Source organism: Watersipora subatra, chromosome 7 (genome assembly GCF_963576615.1).
Source record: "Watersipora subatra chromosome 7, tzWatSuba1.1, whole genome shotgun sequence".
Lineage (NCBI taxonomy): Eukaryota > Metazoa > Bryozoa > Gymnolaemata > Cheilostomatida > Watersiporidae > Watersipora > Watersipora subatra.
This window is the reverse complement of record NC_088714.1, coordinates 2,521,723-2,543,696: the sequence shown is the minus strand read 5'-3', so window position 1 is coordinate 2,543,696 and position 21,974 is coordinate 2,521,723. Positions and strand designations below refer to the sequence as shown.

Genomic DNA, 21,974 nt, shown 5'->3' with positions numbered 1-21,974 from the left:
GAGAGAAGATAGGGAGAATCAGAGAAATGTTGGATGAGACCAAAATGAAGGCAGTTAGCTATAATGATGAGAGTATTGATCATTGTTTATTGGTCATTACCTATTGGCTACTGATCACTATCAGTCATCAGTCATTAATCGTTGTTTGTCATTCTTTATCTGTCAACCACCATTCCTCAGCTGTCACTCACTAATATTTGGTTCTTGTTCAATGATCATTTGCTTCTGCTAATTGGTCAATGATCGTTGGTTCTCTTTACTGCTCTATAGTTACAAGTTTTTTATCATTGGCTTCTGATTATTGCTCAAGGTTAGTTAGTCAATCTTGGTCAATCATTGTTCGGGAATTATTTGTCATTGTTTATTGATTATTGATACATGTAATTACTAAAAAAAATTGAAATGTAACTTCACCTTTTCCATGCTTCACAGTTATTCTTCATACAAGCTAATATTGCTACGAATATGTTATTGTAGTCATGTTTCCACATACTGTAGTAAGAGAATATCCATATGACCTTGAAATAAGAAAAAACTACAGTTAGTAAGACCCAGTATGTTCACAGGCTATGTAATAGCCAAACCAATATCCCACTGTTGTGTACCAGTTTGTCCTCTACCACAATAGATTTATAGCACTACTACCAAATTCATATAAAATAATATGGGCAATCATACAATTATTTTTTTCCATTTACATCTAGTATTTTGTTCATTTTACTTTATTAAGGATTCAATTAATTTAAATTTTCATCTGTTATACTAAACTACAATGAGTGCTCACTGTAGCAAATAAAACACAAACCGGATTGAGCTGGTTTAAGTGAAAAAGGTTACTTCTTAGCTTAGAACTCATATTTTTGATTGGTTAAATCCATCAGACGATGCTGCAAAATTATAATCTTTGACGTGTGAAAACAAGATAAGTCTCTCAAGTACTTTAAAGATATATTGTATATATTTAAAATTAGAAGGAAAGATCGAAAAAAGTTTGCTGTATATTGTGAAATTTAAACAATGGAGAACTAATGACCTGATGTGTGAAGCTTTACAAATGGTTCACATCATGGCTCATGCCAAGGTTGACCAACTTATGATGTAACCAGTGTTCAAAAACTTCAAAACTTGTTTTTTGTGAGACCAAGGTTAGAAATATTTTTTATACAATGTAGTTCCTATAACAACTGCAACTGTAAAGACAACCATATATAGCACTCTTCATGTTGTTGTTAGATATACCGTCTGTATTTGATAGATAGCTAGGTTCTCAAGGTCAAACAAAAGCCATTATTAATTTAGTTTTAAATGATTAGTTTTAGTAATAAAATTACACTAACAAGTTTAGAATATTCCTTCCACCTTGGGATGTAATGGGACAGTGCGTTATATAACTCTACAAATTGTCATCATCGTTATAAAAATCAACTCGCGTATCCAAAGAAATTGATATGATTTCTGGGTAACTAAACATACTCAAAGAGCCAGAGGAAAAGTTAGTTATTAGTCGTTGCTGATAATCTTTAATCCCCATCTAATTCTCAGTGATGGTAAACATGGTTTTCTTCTCATCATAGACTTGACTGTGGGGGTGTTTGCTGTTGCACTCTCCATTACACACGGCTGAAATTACATTTATATTCAGCTATAAGATGGGGATGTTATTTGCTAACCATTCATTTATGCAAACACAATCGCATACTGCTGCTGGGACAACGGCATGCAGGTAAAATGACAAGTAATATTACAGTGTAGCTAGACATATGTACGGTTAGGACAGCAAATGTTATCGTACCAACAGTAACGGTGTAGTTTCCCGGCAACCAGTTCTCACAGGGCTGTGACATAGGATCACAACTAGGATCAGGAGTTGCGTTTATTTGTACTTTGGCGTTGTAGTGACTCCCGGCTGCCTGGGCTTCCAGTAAAAAGGAAGAGCCTGAAAATGAAAAAATATAAATAGTGACAGCTGGCAGCAAAATAAAAAAGATGCCATTTCTATTATTAACTGGTGAAGCTCTCAAGTACATGTGGAAGATCAACTACAAGCCCCAGAAACAACGAAAGCCACTATGAAAACTAAAAAAGAAGAGACTAACATAGAATTAGAAAGGAAGACTACAAGGTGGTGAGTTTAGCTGAACCAAAAGAGCTATGTACTGGTAGTGAATTGAGAAACTATCAGCTATGAGCTCAGTATCTTTACTTTCGAATCTTATATGAGACATGAACTCAGCCTCCCGCGTATGAAATGCATCTGCACTAATAACTTAGGTTATTGGAAGCAGAGAGGTGCTTATGGATGTACCAGGATGCGATTAGACCTAGCTATACCACCCAAAAAATTTGTTGGCTAGTGCCCTTGCTCTTCTATTGCAGGCTATATAGTTAGCCGTGGTTACTCAAACCTCCTAGAGGTTGGTAAAGTTGTATTTTTCACTCTCTAGTAATCTGTCATACGATTCCGTTATTTATTAACTTCAGTTGGGTTCATAAAAATGGCTCTCTTATATAACGGCCCTGCTTCTTCAAACAAACCAGTTCTTTTTTAAACAAACTTCATTTCTTTTTTAAAGGAATTTCATTTCTTTTAAAAATTAATTGTAGGCTAAAGTAATATAAAACTACCCTACACCGACTCCTACCCAAAGCTCTTACCCAAAGGCACTCCATCAATGGTCTCCACGTCAACATCCATCTTACTTACCCAAAGGCACTCCATCAATGGTCTCGACATCAACATCCATCTCACTTATCCAAAGGCACTCCATCAATGGTTTCCACATCAACGTCTATTTCCCTTACCCAAAGCACTCCATCAATGGTCTCCACATCAACATCCGTCTCACTTACCCAAAGGCACTCCATCAATGGTCTCCACATCAACATCCATCTCACATACCCAAAGGCATTCTATCAATAGTCTCCACATCAACATCCGTCTCACTTACCCAAAGGCACTCCATCAATGGTCTCTACATAAATATCCATCTTACATACACAAAGGCACTCCATCAATGGTCTCCATATCAACATCCATCTTACTTACCCAAAGGCACTCCATCAATGGTCTCGACATCAACAACTATCTTACTTATCCAAAGGCACTCCATCCATGGTCTCCACATCAACATCCATCTTACTTACCCAAAGGCACTCCATCCATGGTCTCGACATCAACATCCATCTTACTTACCCAAAGGCACTCCATCAACAGTCTCCACATCAACATCCATCTCACTTACCCAAAGGCACTCCATCAATGGTCTCGACATCAACATCTATCTTACTTATTCAAAGGCACTCCATCCATGGTCTCCACATCAACATCCATCTTACTTACCCAAAGGCACTCTATCAATGGTCTCCACATCAACGTCCATCTTACTTACACAAAGACACTCCATCAACGGTCTCCACATCAACATCCGTCCCACTTACCTAAAGGCACTCCATCAAGGGTCTCCACATCAACAACCATTTCACTTACCCAAAGGCACTCCAACAACGCTCTCGACATCAACATCCATCTTACTTACCCAAAGGCACTCCATCAATGGTCTTGACATCAACATCCATCTCACTTACCCAAAGGCACTCCATCAATGGTCTCTACATAAACATCCATCTTACTTACACGAAGGCACTCCATCAATGGTCTCCACATCAACATCCGTCCCACTTACCCAAAGGCACTCCATCATTGGTCTCTACATCAACATCCGTCCCACTTACCTAAAGGCACTCCATCAAGGGTCTCCACATCAACAACCATTTCACTTACCCAAAGGCACTCCATCAAGGGTCTCAACATCAACATCCATTTCACCAGTACCAGTGCCATTCACTGTGTCAATCATCACATTCACCTGCAACAACCAAAGAATTTCTGTCTTGTCTGCAGTTTGTAAACATCACAAAAACATGCTAGGAACTCTCGCGAAGATACTCTTACATATGATGATACTGTCACTAGACATCAGCATTTGACTAGTACAGACATGTACTTACACTGTTTCCGAGTTTGTAAAATACCAGTAGTTAAAAGATGCTAGTAGCTTATGATTGTGCAATGATTAAATTCTTTAAGATTTTTGTCAATTGACCAACATGTACTTGGCGTAATGAGAAAGCTTTAGTTAGCAATCATATTGATAGCACATTTCAAGTAGTTTAGTTTCAGTCGGAGGTACATCAGAGTTTATTGGTAGTAGTTTTAATGGCATGCACGAGTGTAACATGGAGAAACAACTTGTAAATAATAAACCACAAAGCTTGACTACCCTGAAGACACCAAACTTTATAATGATGCCAAAGGCTAAGAAAGGTAAGATGGCAACTGCTAAGATACGAACATTGAAGGTTGTTCCCGCAGGCCCCTTCATCGGAGAAGTGCCGATTGTAGCTATCATTGCGTCCCCACCATCCATTGCTGGGCAGATATTTAGCAGTTCACAGAAGTATATCGGGTCAAGGTCAGCTCTAGAAGTATGTTAATTTATTTGGCATTAGCAGGGACCTATGAGTGGTAGCATATTACCACCAGAGATTATTATGGCAGTGGACCAAAACAACAAACCAAGTTGAGGTGCTTGCAATATTACCCCACTGTCTTCGGGATGATGATAGAAGCAACATGCTAGTAGAAACCATAGTTAAGTACATGGTGAATGTAGATTCTAGAGAAGGCCCATCTTTTAGATATTAACCTTAAAGTACCTCATCTGTCATTCTAATCTCTCTGTTTGGAGCAACATAGTAAAACACATTGACTTAGACTAAGCTAAAAATTTCATTCATGTTTGACTACCAGTTGAGGTCAACATCTAACTGAGGAACTAAGGCTAAATGACAGGCTTGCCTTACTTTTGTATGAGATTGCTGAATACTTCAACTCCCACAATATCGCACAGGAAGCTACATATTTGTCCCAAGGGTTGACTTCCTGTTTTGTCAGCCAATAAACTGCAAACTTCGCTGCAGCCACCCACAACTCCTGCATCTACAAGTATTGATGGCATGAAGTCACAACTCCTGTATCTACAAGTGTCGATGGCATGAAGTCGACGGCAAGTATCAAAAGGCTTAAATGAAAGGAAGATATCATAGAAATGGGTGGCATGTCCTCTCATTCTTAAAAGCTATTCAGTTCTTTTGCTATGATGAGAGCAAGCTGAAAATCGATTATGGAATCAGGTGATCTACAGTGAGAAGGAACGAAGAAGAGAAGGAGGATAACAAAGGAAGGAGAGGGAAATAGAAATGGGAGAGAAACTAATGAGATAAGAGAAGGAGAGAGAAATGGAAAAGGAGAAAAAAGGAGACATGAAGGAGAAGGAAAAAAGGGGGAGGGTCTAGTGGAGAGGAGGATGAGGGGATGAGAGAAAAAAGAAAAGAAAATAGGAAGTAAAGGAAAAAGGGAGGAACGAGAGAGAAAAAGAAAGAAGAAATGTGAAGAGAAAAGAAGCAAAAAAAGAGAGTGAAGGAGGAGGAAGAGGGAGCAAGGGAAAGAAGCAAAGGAAAGGGAAGGTAAAGGATGAGGGAAAGCAACCGAGCAAAGCAGGAAAGAGCAAGCTCGAAAGAGAGAACCAAAAAAAGCAAAAGGGATCTAGTTTTAGCCTCAACTCTAAACAGACTAGGGTGCTGCACTAAAGCTGTCTCATACTCAGAATAATGTTGAGCAACTCATTGATTGCTTGTTCAGAGAAAGAAACACAAGTTGGGCAAAAATTTGCTTCAACTCCCTGCCATCTCTTCTGGTTGGTGATACTGTCCACAGTTCCTGCTTCAGCAGCAAATACTAAGGCTATCACCACAACAACTCCCAGTGCTATCTGCAAATATTTAACAGACCAGTTGCATCCCACCTTGCTTAGCAAACATTTGCATTCTCTTAGTTGTTGGCTTTAACTTAACATTTTTTGCATGCTATGAGTTGTCAGCCCTTGTATAACTACACTGCATTAATTAGTTGCAAGACCCTGTCTAGTACACTGGCTAAAACCATATTTACTACATGTATGTCATGTCTAAGACACTAGTATACACCCTGAGTTATCTTCACTTGGCTAACAAATGCAAATAAGCGGTTGTCAACCTTTGCACATTCCCAAACAATTATTCTATACTTTTGCCTAACACCTGTGCACAAATTATGGTTCGTTTAACTTTATTGAATACTGCACAATTGATGTGAGACTTATAAAAATTTACAAATTAATTCTTACCAAGGCCGATGCATTTGCTCAACAAATTTATGCACTTGTGATATCATTCACAGCAGAGGAAAGCGTCATGCAAAGTTTAATGATAGGGTTATAGTTCATATAAAAATTTCATCCAAATTATAATATTTCAGCATAATCCTAGAAATATTGAAAGCTTAATGACTTTTAAAATATTTTGTATAACAGCATTTATTTCATCTGTGAAAAAATTATTTATGAGACAATCTACAAAAATATTTAGATGTACCTGCTTTGCCATGGTCACTCTCTTTGGATCACGTCTTCAGCACTTCTTATCAGAGTCCAGAGTGAAAAGCTAAGAAGACCTCCAATGATACGCAAGTGTGATGGAGCGTGATCTATCACTGATATCGCCAAGATACATATCACTCTTTAGATATTTCAAGATAATTATAGTGTAAGACAGGGTGAGGTTGAAGGTCATGCAAGTGATTTTAGGAGCCACACCCCCTTCATAAGGGAATAAGTCAGGTCTGTGTTGGAGAACCTGTGAGATTACACTGTTGTCTTTGCCCCCTTATAACAACATGCATGTCCATTAGTGAGTATTTTATCTTTGCCCAGGGGCTGATTATTCTAGTTAATGACTGAGTCTCACATTTTACAATAAATAGGAATAAGTAGACAGTACCTTCAGCAAGAGCTCTAGTAATTAGTAGGTAGTTGAAAAGAAATGTCATAAAAAACAGCTACAAAACATTTATAGTTTGCGAAAAACAAAATGGCGCTTGATAGTGATGCGCAAACACGTCTGCAAGTACATAGTTAATATTAACTTTGTACAGGATGTATGAAGCAATGAAATCTATTTTTTAACTTATGCTAACAATGATGACAATAAGTATACATAAGGTATCAATGTATTTAATCTTTTCTGTAACCAAGTTCAGCTGATACAAAATAATTCATATCACAGCCAAATTTGGGGGCTTACATCCACTAAAGACAAGTTTTTGATAATAGTCAAGGTCATATTTTTTAAATTAGAAAAACTCATCTGACCAATCGCAGCAGTTCTTCCTCCGCAGTCATGGCCAGTTAAAAAAAGATGATGATGATTCACGCGCTGTAAGAACAGTAATGTCTGCGCAGGTCTGTTAATGCAGTGAGGACCAGACAGTAAACAACAGAAGTCGTCCACACATTTGCAATGATAAACAGAGTCAGTGATTTTAACAGCCTATTATTATGTATTCCAGGGTAATGATACAATGGTGACTGTCATTATTGAGCAGGGTTCACTCTAGTGAGCCAAGACAACTGCCACAAACATGAGCTGTTGATGCAAAGATTACATGCCAGCAGCTTCCTAACTCCAAGTGGCAAAGGCAGAAGTAAAGGCTATTCATGTGTTGAAATGGTTAGCTTAAGATTGCCTTGAAAAGGAGGTCTTCATATTAGAACATCATGTATATAAGATGAGAAGAGCGAATTGATATCATAGGCATGTTTATAATATGTCGTTAGAGTACAACACAAAGTAGCGAAGCACAACTTGCACTTTATTTGTAAAAAAGTCTGTGGTCCAAGCTAGAGCTCTCTAGTTAGATATCAGTTGTACATGAAACAAAGACACTTGTGTTTATAATGATAGAACATTTGGAATTCATGACTTGTGTTAACTTACGCGCAGTGAAGACAACATTAAACTTTGCTTTTGCAATCTGACAGAATAGACTAAAGTTTGGTTGATTGTACACCATTTTCAATGACAAATGATTCACTAGTTTTATTAGATAGGCTGTTGTCAGAGTTACAATATGAGGAGTTGTTAATCCCTCTAGCTTTCTTATTTGTGCTGGCCTCTCTATGCCTGTTGTTTATCATACACAGCCATTTTCTATCAAGCCGTCCGGAGTTCATAAGCCAGTCTGTCAGATAGGAGACGGCTAGCATGACTATTAGACCAGCTGCCATCGCTATAGATTTGTACGGGAAATACTGCTGATTGGCTGAGGAATCATACCAGGGGAAGGCAACTGCAGCCCTCCATTTAAGCAGAGCTTCTCCTCCCAGTACACGTATAATCAGAGACGTAACAAACCCTGCAGCAACAGATAATACAAGTTTCACTTATGTCATATGAACAACTTTTAAATAACAGTAATAATCCCAAATCTCAACTTTAAAATTATTTTACATGAATTACAATTCAATTCTAATTTTATCCACTTGTTTCATGCTGCAAACCTATGTCATACTCGTGCTCAATTTTAACCTACACCTGTCTACCCTTGTCACTAAACCACATGTCTTCCCTTGTCACTAAACCACATGTCTACCATTGTCACTAAACCACATGTCTACCATTGTCACTAAACCACATGTCTACCCTTGTCACTAAACCACACGTCTACCATTGTCACTAAACCACATGTCTACCATTGTCACTAAACCACATGTCTACCATTGTCACTAAACCACATGTCTACCCTTGTCACTGAACCACATGTCTACCCTTGTCACTAAACTACAGAACACTGAGGGTGAAAAGTTAATTTACAAGCTTCAGAAACATGAGCCATAAACCAACAACAACATAGAAAACAACAAACAGGTTAGAAATAATGCATAAGGAGAATTATGGAAGGTATAGCACACCTGCTATTGAGCCAAATGTGTTGAAATGAGAGACGAACATGACGCAGACGAGTTGAGGAAAAAGCATAACATATACAAAATCACCGCACATGACAAACAATCCGTAGATAGTCTTGATGGTTATAGCTAGAACAGTAGCGATTGCACAGAATGCAACAGCAGCCAGTCTCATTACCCAGATCACCTCCCTCGCACTTGCCTGTAACAAACAGTGTCAGAATTGTAAGTACCTGGAAAGTTCAATGTAAGATAGCTATAGCCAATAAAGTACACTTGCAGGTTAGGAAGCAGTTCCATCTTAAATGCTGACCCAAATCAGCATGACTCAACTACTAATGAAGGCGCTTAAAACCAAGTTGAAGTTGACCAACTTACACTATATATTATAGTGTAAGCAACTTACCTCTATATTAAACACCTAATTTCATGCTCTCAGCATGACATGAACCAGGAACATATTATAAAGAAAAAGTCACATTACAAGTTAAAATAATGCACTGAATCATCATGAATGATAGAACATAGCAAAGAACTTTGCAATGCAGAAATAGTTAAAAAGTGTGAGAAAAACGAGGTAAATGTTTTACTACAATGAAAGCTGACTGGCTGATATCTGACTGCTGATTAGTAAATTCAGCTGGTGAATATTAATAAGTTTCCATACAACGATGGAGTAGCAGCACACCCTCATATGGTGACGGTGTGCTGCTCATGATTCAGAGTCGCGGTTTGGAAGCGGAACATCTGTGCGATGCATCATCTTTGTGTCATAGAAACGTCCTTGGCGACCAATGGCGTTGTACCTGCACATGCAAATTCCTTTCCTGTTGCTTCATATGCAAACATACGCCGTGACATAAGGTGTCACACAACCACCGCTCTACTATATCACCCTATGGAAACCTGATCAGCTTGTCAGCCCAGCATAGCGCTTCCACACTGGCCCACCCAGGTGTCACTACATCATCACTCTATGGAAACTTATTAATAATGAAACAGGCAAAAGATAGTAGTTAGATGAACAACGAACCTGTGGTCTGAAGACAGGCTTGTAAACATTCTGAGCAAACATAGTGCTAGAGCTGAGCATGGAAGAGTCAGCTGATGACATGACGGCAGCAGAGACAGCACCAAGTCCTATGACAGCAACTACTGGCGGAGTCAAGTACTGCAGCACGAGTGGCACCACAAGCGACGAGCTGACAGTCCCGTCTTCCCCAGCTCCGGAGTAGGATGTCTGATTCCAGTCTAAGGTTAAAACGAAAAAGACACGAAATAAAGTAACAATTCAGGCAGATTGACATCTTGTCATGCAGGCCTAAAGCTTTCAGTCAGCACCTTAAGGTATTGAATGCTATTAATGTATAAATAATGACAATAGTGTGCTCTGCTTGAAAAACACTTTAGGGACTCAACATAACGTACAAACATAGCCGAGACCTAATAAAGAAAGTGCATACCTTACAACAGAAAGACAGACGTTATTATTGCTCATTGTTATGATCATTATAAAACAATTTGGATGATTACATGCTCTATCGTGTCTGTCACTTGTTTGCACTGATCTATATATTATTTATTGGCAGTAATTTCATTTCAAATAGAAATGTTGTTTCAAATTATGTCATATAACAATAATAAGAAAAAAGAAGAAAAGGGCAACAGTTAGCCACTAAAATCGAATCAATAGTTTAACATAGACTGATTAAAATACCTTTCTGTACTATGAGAACTGATATTAAGTGGAAGATTGTTAAAGCAGCTAGCAATGATATTTTTTAAATAGTGGTTAGATGTTGTATCCAATATGATCATATCACTTAAGTTAAAATGAGTTGAGAACCTGTAAATGTCATGTAAAAATGAGGACACAAACTATGAATGATCTTGAAACCTTTAATTGAAGTAAAATAAGCATTCAGCATACGGTAGAGTAAGAAGAAGCAAAGATTTGGAAATATCATTCGTTGGAATAAGATATGCTGGAGTATAGTGTAGATTTGCAATTAGTCGAAATGCTCTTTTTTGCAACAAAAATAAATCATTTGTGACATACCTTGGAACTAGATTATACTAAATGTGTATACCATAAATAATTTGGCAAAGAATAAATTGATTAATAATAAAATGCAGTGGCAGATTTTGAGTTTATGTATGGCCTCCAAAACTGGAGGAAGTTAATGACTTGATGACCTTATTACAAATAGTGTCAACAAGACTACAAGAAAGTTGATCTGTCAAAACAAATCCTAACATTTAACAAGTAATAGAATGGCTGTTAAACCTGAGAGTGAAGCTATTTCGAAGGTTTTCATAAGTGTTATAAAAAAGAAAATGCCATTTTTGCAAATTGATTGTCATGTGATTTGAAGTACACCAGTTGCTGATAATCTGCATGATGAGATTGCAGTTTGCCTCAATAAGTTGCGCATCTTTGTGATGACTCACAAAAACAGTATCATCGGTATATGCAAAGCTTCTGAGAATAAGTTTGAAAAAATCATTTTTATATATTAAAAATAATACTGGAGCAATATGAGACCCCTGTAGAACACCGACATCTATTTCTTGCATCAAAAGGCATGAAGGCATGTGTTACATCATGTCTCTGAGGGTGTCGCAGCTCCTGTGGTGTGAACTACATGTATGAAAACAACTAATTCATAGCTATACATGAGGAGCAAGAGTTGTCTTACCTGTAGAATATCCTATGGCCCCAATCAGTGCGGGAGGAACAGCCATGATGAGACAACCAAAACTGCCCAGAAAAGATAGCGATCTCGCTACTTGAGGGGATCTGCTAGCCAACACACGTTGAAAGTACACCTGAACAAAATGGTTAGATGTACAAACTTAGAGAATCACAAGCAAACATACTAGAACCCCACTAGGTGATAAGTGACACAAAAGGTTTGATTCTGGGTGGCCATTCAGGTCATCCAAAAGAAGTGACATGTGACAAGAACAGCGACAGATGGCAGAAAAGTAATGAGCGACAGAAGGATTGGTATGTAGTAGGAGGACTAGTATATTATAAAAAACTGAAGGATGACAAAAAAGCATTGGGTGACAAAGGCGGCAAGTGGATTAAAGGTAACCAATTGAGAGACATGAAATAAGCGACAGATGACAAAAGGAGTGGCAGGTGACAAAAGGAATGACAAGTGACAAAAAGAGAGGCGGCGACAAAAGGAGTGGCAGGTGACAAAAGGAGTAGCAGGTGACAAAAGGAGTGACAGGTGACAAAAAGGAGTGGCAGGTGACAAAATTAGTGGCAGGTGACAAAAGGAGGGATGGCTGCAAAAAGGAGTGACAGGTGATAAAAATGTAATGATAGCCCTTTAAAATATGACCTTTCTGGCCTATGGGTGAAGTGGTGAATGCTGATAGGCTGATGGTGGTGAAGCTAATGTTTAAGATTTTCTACTAGTCATGCGTAAGTGGTGTGAGGGGTGTTGAATGTACAGTATAGCTAAGCAATGATATGGAGTTATCTTATCTCTACTGTTCTGTAGCCCTTTAGGACTGGGCAAATGCGATGCAAAAACAGGACACAACTTCTAAGCATATCCAGCATTTCTAAAAATATTTTTTGCCCCTATTTTTGTCATTTTCTCTGTAGTACACTGACTTGTCTAATATATTATCTCTGTAGTACACTGACTTGTCTAACATATTATCTCTGTAGTATACTGACTTGTCTAACATATTATCTCTGTAGTACACTGACTTGTCTAACATATTATCTCTGTAGTACACTGACTTGTCTAACATATTATCTCTGTAGTACACTGACTTGTCTAACATATTATCTCTGTAGTACACTGACTTGTCTAACATATTATCTCTGTAGTATACTGACTTGTCTAACATATTATCTCTGTAGTACACTGACTTGTCTAACATATTATCTCTGTAGTACACTGACTTGTCTAACATATTATCTCTGTAGTACACTGACTTGTCTAACATATTATCTCTGTAGTACACTGACTTGTCTAACATATTATCTCTGTAGTACACTGACTTGTCTAACATATTATCTCTGTAGTACACTGACTTGTCTAACATATTATCTCTGTAGTACACTGACTTGTCTAACATATTATCTCTGTAGTACACTGACTTGTCTAACATATTATCTCTGTAGTATACTGACTTGTCTAACATATTATCTCTGTAGTACACTGACTTGTCTAACATATTTTCTCTGTAGTATACTGACTTGTCTAACATATTTTCTCTGTAGTATACTGACTTGTCTAACATATTTTCTCTGTAGTATACTGACTTGTCTAACATATTTTCTCTGTAGTATACTGACTTGTCTAACATATTTTATAACTTTATTCAAGTATTTTTCGTACCAAATTCGCTTGAGTGTTCTTCTGATTGTGCAAAACGCGGATAAAAAATGAAAATACGTCAATTAAGATCGAGCTCAGTTCATGTCGCTAAAGGCTACACACCATATATTTTACTTCTTAAAAACACTAAAACCACACAATGAGCTAGTTTTATAAGCAATTAAAAATATTGTAACACATTCTTATAACTAACACATAATTTTTGGTTTACAATTTACTTTATTGGTTCAAGAGACTAAATCTATTCCTGATTTTTAGTAAACTTTTATCTAATAGTGGTAACAAAGTATTCTAATACCCTGTTGGCAGAAAAGTTTTTTACGCTAATTTACATATGAGGTTTCATGTAATATGATGAAATGAGGTATCTATGCTTTTCTACCAATCTCACCAATCTCAACAAGTTAGCTAATGACATAAAAGTATATACGCATCTGTGATGTACATATATGTGCACTCTTCTGGTGTACATATATGTGCACTCTTCTGGTGTACATATATGTGCACTCTTCTGGTGTACATATATGTGCACTTTTCTGGTGTACATAAATGTGCACTCTTCTGATGTACATATATGTGCACTCTTCTGATGTACATATATGTGCACTCTTCTGATGTACAGATTATTAAAATATAACTAAACTTTGTTCTTGAAGCCATTATTTTGGAATACCATGAGAAAATTAAAAAGGCTGTCAGACCTCTCGGTAGTTCTGCAAAACTTGGGGTGGAAAATTTGTTTTGCACGTGGACTTTCTACGAGCGAGTTATTTTTGCAGTGCATGGCTAGAGTTTTCTGATCACGGTCAAATGTCATGATTGTCCCACTACATCTATAGTAGCAATAATAGTATTAATAATAACAGTAGTAACACTATTATCATCGGTATACAATTGTGATTAGTTCCACTTCTTTTATTGTACATTTACTGCCTTTTCCTTTTTGTGCACAACCATTCCATTATTAAGGTCATGAACCCGATATACCGAATCCACGATACGTCATTCCATGCTGCCATTATTATTAGCTTATTGGTGCATTACTAATAGAAGCAATAAACATTCTGATAATAGATTGTGATTGGTTGAAGCACCTAGTAACTGCAGTAGAGTTTGTAAACAATGCCAGATGGGAGAAGGCATACGTCATCAGCCAGCTTGTTGAAGCTATAAATGTTTTCAAGTAGGGGAAAAACATGTGTGTACACATGTGAGTTGAGTATGAAATACCCTGTTGCAAACCATGCTGCTACATTTCGCTTCACACTAGTTGCAAAAAGAATGCTACAAAATGTAGTTTTAGAGGTCAACGCGCTATTATCTAGCAAATTATCAAGAAATACAGTAGACGCTCCTATAACTTGAACCTCTTATAACGTATAGCCGCTATGACATAAATTCCACTTAATGTAAAGAATTTATGTAAAGTTTTAAGATAGCTTTAAGATATCTTTTTCTCTTGCTGATAAAAACAACGTATAGGCTATCTCTATTATATATACTAGTACCCTGTCAGTCTAGGTGCCATGAGAGATCGTCAGGTGTGTTGATAAAGCACAGAGAATAACGATCTGCTCAATTATTCAGAAATAATAAAAGCTGGTCGTTTGATGCAGGTGTCAGAGTGTCGGTCTAGCAATCTAAATGTCACGAGTTGGAGTCTCATTGAAATTAATCTTTTATCACAACCTCTAACCTTTAACCTCTAACCCTGGCGTCAGGAAAACGGACGGATGAACAGAGACACACCGCTCTTACAATAGTAAATACACATTTTTGTTTTATTTCAGAGATGTATACAATTTTTTTGTTCCACTGTAGATATTGCTGTCTAGAAACAAAGGGTAAAAATTCCATTTAAATTGACACTGAAGGTGTGCAGCCCCCTTACCTTAACGTAAAATTATTGTAATCATGAACCTTAAACCAAGTAAAAGTAATAAGAAAAAAGAGAGAAGTTGTTGATACGAACAAATAATACCAGTTACTGTACTTTAAATTAAAAAGGTATGTTAAGTTGTTTCCTATTTGAAGGTCCAAAGGGGTGAGTTGGGAGAATCTTAAAACGGATTAGGCAATTTACGTTAATTTTACTGCTCATACGCCAGGAAATCCCTATTCTGTAAATGCTCTCAGAATGGATTTTTTGTGTTGTAGGAGCGTCTACAGTAATAGATTTCGCAATACTAGAGCAGCAGTGCAACATTCACTTGCTCTATAAGTCATCAGGGATCTAGCATTTTAAGAGATTTAAAGAAACGTGGAAACACCAACAATTGTCTTCAGTTCCTAGATAATAATTTTTCAGTTTACATATTCATATTGAGCAGTATGCCCGACAATGCCCTGAGTTTACATATTTATATTGAGCAGTATGCCCGACAATGCCCTGAGTTTACATATTTATATTGAGCAGTATGCCCGACAATGCCCTGAATTTACATATTTATATTGAGCAGTATGCCCGACAATGCCCTGAATTTACATATTTATATTGAGCAGTATGCCCGACAATGCCCTGAGTTTACATATTTATATTGAGTAGTATGCCCGACAATGCCCTGAATTTTGTTCATTTCCAATCAGAGAGCCGGTAGATGTAGAGGCTGGTTCTCAGGAAGCAGACAGAGTTTGGAAACCAAATATTCTAACGACCTGGCTGAAGGCACGGAGCAAATGCGTGTGATGTTTCGTCGTAATCGGCCATAAAACGTGGAAATGTATAGCGTTTACTCGGACTAACAGACAGACATGCACAATGACAAAGTTGGAGTTATAGATAATAATATGAAGCATCTGTTTTGTCTCCACCTTATACAAATTGTTTGTTCAAAATCTAAAACTGAATAGTTGTAAAAGATTTCCACAAGCAGCTAAATGATTTGACATCAGCCCATCAGCCATGATTTCACAACACGTGCAGACAACAATGTTTTTATTCTTACAAGGTGTTGATACTTGATTGTGATTGATTAGTTGAGCACTAAGCAATAGCAAGGTACGTGAGCCTTATACACTTGTAAGAGTAACAGATCTCGAAGTTTGAAGCTAGGATACAATTAATAATCGCAATTAACTGTAAAAAAAGTGTTAAGATTTTGCATGTCATCGTTTAAGCTGAAATGTACAAAAGTGAGTAGCCTTTAAAATCGCAGTTGAATAAGTTGTGAGGTGTTGAATGGAACAAGCAAATGTGAATCTAAATGGAAACATTTATAAAGTTCCACAACCAAAAACATGATTTATTATGATTGCTGCCTTTTCATTCCTATGAAAGCTTAACCGCTGCCACAAGGCATCAAGTCAGAAGAGCGCACATACACAAACTAGTAGAGTCTGTTGAGATTGGTGGACAAGCATGCATAAGTTTTCAAGTTACAAGAAAACTAATATCTACTAATAACATCTATTATACTCCATGCTCTGTGTACTACAGAGGTAATAGTGTACTACAGAGGTAATAGATGTGTAGTTGTTTTCTCTCACCTGCCACGGAATACCTCCAAACATGAGCAAAAGGTAGTCATCTACAAACAGTCCCCAATCTCTGCCCTCAATATGACCCAACCATCCTGGTACTGTAGAATTTGGAGCAGAGGCAAATACATCCCCGACTGCATGGTGCTGCATAGCAAATGGAATGGCCGTGACCTGAAACAGCCCCATTCCATGTTGAAGCGGCGTTCATATCGACACTAAAGAGTAACTAAAACACATTATTATATCTTTTATCATGTCAATTTGATGGATTTCTCATGTCATGGTAACACAAACCAAATCTCAAATCCTATTGTTAGCATTGGCAGTAATAATTTCACTCTTTCAACATTTCTATGCAATGGCTCTATAGTTTAAGTTTAGTTTAAGTTTCACTAGCGTACCCGGAGAATCACTAGCGTACCCGGGGAATCACTAGCGTACCCGGGGAATCAGCTATCAGTTGTTTGTTTTATGTACATGATTACAGACTCACCAACCCGACAGCAATACAGAATAGCTGGATGACGTCAGTGAAGACAACGGAAGCGAGCCCTCCAATGACTACATAGAGGAGAGCAACGCACGCAGATACTATCACCGATATCCACAACTCTAATCCGATGATGACAGACAGAGTGGAGCCTACAAGTGAAGGTTAAAACAGATGTTGGAATGAATGTTGTTAAAAAGCAGCGTTGAAATACGGAGAGTCATGACCTATAATCGACCAAGGCAGTTCCTGAAATGAAGCTAAGCAGAGCAAATGGTTGAAAGCAAAAATTATAATATCTGGAAAACTACAGAATAATGATATAATCTTATTATCATGCTTGCTGTCTTTCCAACTCCATGAAGATTTACCCACTGATTATTAAACTGATAGCATTCTATGATCTTGTAGACTACTGGTGTGATAGATTGATGAAGGTTTGGCTATAACTGGCCTAACTATCTCCCACTCTCCGGACATCGTTCCAAGAAATGAGTAAAAAACAATTGTATACGCGCAGCCAAGAGTTATTGAAATTGACAAAGTTATTGCCATAGCTCATATGTACATAGCTCTCAGAATTAATCTTTGGTAACGTGAGCTATCTTGAAAGAGAGAAGCACTCACATTCTTGAAAACATTTATGACAATCTTTAGCGAGACTTTAACAAAGGTTATGCTTTTGGTGTCTCTCCTGATTGGTCCAGCCCTCTCACTGTGACTAAAGTAATTTCTTACCCAAAGCAGATAAGATTGATGCACTCCAAAATATTTCACCAGATACCGCTGGCAGTACGAGTACAGCCCCCATCCAATCTCCAAGCTTCTTTTGAAAAGGATCAATCATCGTCATATATCCTGCTTCTCTCATTGGCTTAGCGAAGAAGACTCCGGCTGAAAGGAACCCCACCAATTGTGACCAAAGTAGACCAGAGAATTTCTATCAGTGATAAACATGAAAACTAATTGAAAGGCTCTGATCTATGTACTGATTTAGTTATGACTGTCCATAAAAATATTTGCGTACAGTTAACTAACTACAGAAACAGAGGGTAGATTACTCCAATTCTGAGAAGCAACTTTTTAAATGGTTATAAGAGACAGTCAACAGATGTTGGTTAATGAAACTGACTAATGGAGAGGCTTACCCTGAAACACTGAACAAGAAATAAGATAATAAAGAACTAATTATTGAAAGGTACTGGCCAATGAAAGGTACTGACCAAAGAAAGGTACTGACCAATGAAAAGTACTGACCAATGAAAGGTATTGACCAATGAAAAGTAATGACCAATGAAAGGTATTGACCAATGAAATGTACTGACCAATGAAAGGTATTGACCAATGAAATGTACTGACCAATAAAAAGTATTGACCAATGAAATGTATTGACCAATGAAAGGTACTGGCCAATGAAAGGTACTGACTGACCAATGAAAGGTATTGACCAATGAAATGTACTGACCAATAAAATGTACTGACCAATGAAAGGTATTGACCAATGAAAGGTATTGACCAATGGCCGATACTGACTAGTGCTGGGCACGGGTAATAAAATTTGGTGAACTCACGGGTTTATCTTCTCGCGAGTCACGGGTAGTAGAAATTTTGAGCATTTCGATCTTGCGGGTTCGGGTTTTGACTCGCAAGTTCGCGTTTTGGTACACGGACCCGTCTAGTAGAGTAGACTAAAACTCGGTCTATTGCACCCTGTGCTCTAACCACTGTTTAACAACCCGTTTGTTAATGCTGCGAGCACGAATATGTTTAATGTTTGGAAATTTTAAGATATGTTTAATGTTTGGAAATTTGAGACATAAAACCCGTATCAACAAACCCGATACCCAAAAAATCCGTTGGCCAAGAAGAACTCGTGCCAAGCACTACCAGCTACCCGATACTCGAAAAACTCAAACAGAAGGGGGCGAGTCTAAACTCGTTGGCCAAGAAGTTCTCGCGCCCAGCACTAGTACTGACCAATGAAAAGTATTGACCGATGAAAGGTACTGACCAATGAACAGTACTGACCAATGACAAGTACTGACCAATGAAATGTACTGACCAATGAACAGTACTGACTCATAAAAGGTATTGACCAATGAAAGGTGCTGACCAATGAAAGGTACTGACCAATGAAAAGTCCTGACCAATGAAACGTAGTGACCAATCCAATAAATTGTGCTGGCCAATATAAAGTACTGAACAATAAAGCATACAGGCTAATGAAAAATACTGACCAATAAAATGTACTGACCAATGACAAGTACTGACCAATGAAATGTACTGACCAATGAACAGTACTGACTCATAAAAGGTATTGACCAATGAAAGGTGCTGACCAATGAAACGTACTGACCCATGAAAAGTCCTGACCAATGAAACGTAGTGACCAATCCAATAAAATGTGCTGGCCAATATAAAGTACTGAACAATAAAGCATACAGGCTAATGAAAAATACTGACCAATAAAATGTACTGACCAATGAAAAGTACTGACCAATAAAATGTACTGACCAGTGAAAAGTACTGACCAATAAAATGTACTGATCAATGAAAAGTACTGACCAATAAAATGTACTGACCGATGAAATGTAATGACCAATGAAAAGTACTGACCAATAAAATGTACTGATCAATGAAAAGTACTGACCAATAAAATGTACTGACCGATGAAATGTAATGACCAATGAAAAGTACTGACCAATAAAATGTACTGGGCAATGAAAAATACTGACCAATGAAGAGACTGATAGAAAAACCGACAGGAGCCTGTGCCCAAACTAGTCCCTGGCCATTGCCCTCCACTGCCTTATACACTGCCTCTGCAGTACCATTGATGTATCCTCCACCAACCCAAGTAGCTGTCATGGTGAACACTCCTACAAACTGAAATACAACGAGTGAAATATACTCTGTGTTGCTAAATAAGGCATTAGAACAAGCTCTACGACATACTAACAACTTGTTCTATCTGCTCACCATGCCAATCCCTCTACCCGCTAGCATAGTTTCAGTAGTGCTGGACTTTGACTTTCTAGAAAGTTCCTTCCTGCCAGCAACGATCCCTATTACCAATATCACCACGTAGAAGACCAGGACAGCAACGAGTCCCCAGACATTCTCCACCATTATCAGCAGCTCTGTCTAATAGTCCTGCAATAAAAGTGTTCATGTTACTAGAGATCAATATATTAGATCATCAGGTATGAGCAAACCACAGAAAACCAGCTTTTATATGTAACAAATGAGGCAGCAGTAAAAGGGAAGGTTGCAGCAAAAATTTTCATTCATTTTAGATTATCCTCAGAAATCGAAAGCACAGCTTCAAATCTGAGCAAACCACACTCGTCAGGTGCTACAATCATACTAAGTTAATGCAGTTGTACGTATCAGCTACCAAGAGTCAAGCCTAATGTTTAAACAAATTATGTGTTATTACACAATAAATGTTTTCTTCTGTGTCTGCAAGCACTGATCAGCTTTCGATTTTACTGTAAACCATACGAAACAATATTGTAGTGCAATGAATTTTAGTTGCTTTATAACTTGTTTTATATATATATATATATATATATATATATATATATATATATATATTTGAAGAAATATTAAGAAGAAAGTAAACTTTTAGTAATTTCGCTCCAAACTTGTTTCGTGCGTTGCACTCATCAGACGCGGTTGGACTACAATTGTAGTCCAACCGCGTCTGATGAGTGCATCGCACGAAACAAGTTTAGAGCGAAATTACTAAAAGTTTACTTTCTTCTTAATATTTCTTCAAATATCTCATACTCCACTAATTATTTTTCAGGTTTTTAGTGTAGAGTTATCTTTTTATATGCTTTTGCACTTGCTTTTTATTACTATGTATAAATATATATATATTGAATGTATCATACTAAGAACTAAAGTCAGAGTGCTCAACATAGGATGGAGCAGTATAAATTAGAAAATTAAATAGTTAACTTATCTTTCAGCTACTGACAGTTTCCTGCTAGTGCAATCCTCGGGCTGTAGACTTCATCAGTTCAAGTCTACAGCCTGAGGATGTTAGTATAGTGCTAGTGTATGTCTATATAGATTTGTATAGTATGATTGTATGTCTATATATAGGTTAGTGTAGTACTAGTGTATTTCTATATATATTAGTATAGTACTAGTGTATGTCTATATATAGATTACTGATACTTCTCTAGGCTGTAGTTATTTGGTTGAGAAAAGCCTTGCAAGGCTGATGCTGGCAGAGAAGCATTAGCATTCCGCTGCCGATACTTTGAAATCTTACATTAAAACCATTCTCAAACAGATATACAGTGTACATCAGCGATAAATATCTCATTGAATAGCAGCTCCTTTGAACAGTCGGCCCCTAATAGCTGTTAAAACACAGTTCAAAGCTGCCACATAAATATTAATATTTGTTGCTTTTAACACGCAATTAGTCTTAATGATAAACCACCAGGTGCTCAGCTGACCTGGTGGAGAGATGTATTATAGGTATACAAGATAGCTATTTAGCTGTAGATGTCTTTAACTGATCAGAACTGGTATAATGTATTTCAACCTTCAACACTGGCTCATTTGAAGACTCATCCATGTCGACAGACCTTCGCTAATCGCCATGACGAGGGAACCTTGCAAAACATGAAGATTTACGCGAGGGATAACTCGCGGCACATGATCTAACTCTATACCTTGACATGTTAAAAAAAATTGCAATATATTTTACATAGATCTGATCAACGACCTTCAAAAGAACAATTTCACGCAAAGATTTTGAGGATTAATCAA

At 37.5% G+C, this 21,974-nt stretch overlaps 2 protein-coding genes across 4 annotated transcripts; both read right to left on the bottom strand.

Annotated features, from left to right (window-relative positions):
* Positions 1–952: 952 nt before the first annotated feature.
* LOC137399938 (countin-3-like) lies at positions 953–6,590 on the bottom strand. The gene is made up of 7 exons (XM_068086204.1): positions 6,472–6,590; positions 5,663–5,831; positions 4,864–4,999; positions 4,353–4,479; positions 3,782–3,866; positions 1,793–1,936; positions 953–1,620 (listed from the first exon to the last, which is right to left on the bottom strand). The coding sequence occupies exons 1-7, from the start codon at positions 6,481–6,483 to the stop codon at positions 1,532–1,534; spliced, it is 762 nt and encodes a 253-aa protein (XP_067942305.1). The 5' UTR covers positions 6,484–6,590; the 3' UTR covers positions 953–1,531.
* A 1,217-nt stretch (positions 6,591–7,807) lies between these two features.
* Positions 7,808–20,326, bottom strand: LOC137399420 (high-affinity choline transporter 1-like). Of its 3 annotated transcripts, none has more exons than XM_068085520.1 (9): positions 20,163–20,326; positions 19,919–20,069; positions 17,922–18,077; positions 17,187–17,335; positions 16,700–16,864; positions 11,543–11,672; positions 9,877–10,094; positions 8,847–9,045; positions 7,808–8,290 (listed from the first exon to the last, which is right to left on the bottom strand). In XM_068085520.1, exons 1-9 carry the CDS (start codon positions 20,310–20,312, stop codon positions 7,923–7,925), a joined length of 1,686 nt encoding a protein of 561 aa, XP_067941621.1. In that variant the 5' UTR covers positions 20,313–20,326; the 3' UTR covers positions 7,808–7,922. The 3 variants fall into 3 exon arrangements, with proteins under 3 accessions (XP_067941621.1, XP_067941622.1, XP_067941623.1); XM_068085521.1 differs by having other exon boundaries at positions 8,101–8,290; positions 8,936–9,045; XM_068085522.1 differs by lacking the exon at positions 8,847–9,045 and having other exon boundaries at positions 8,125–8,290.
* Positions 20,327–21,974: the final 1,648 nt, after the last annotated feature.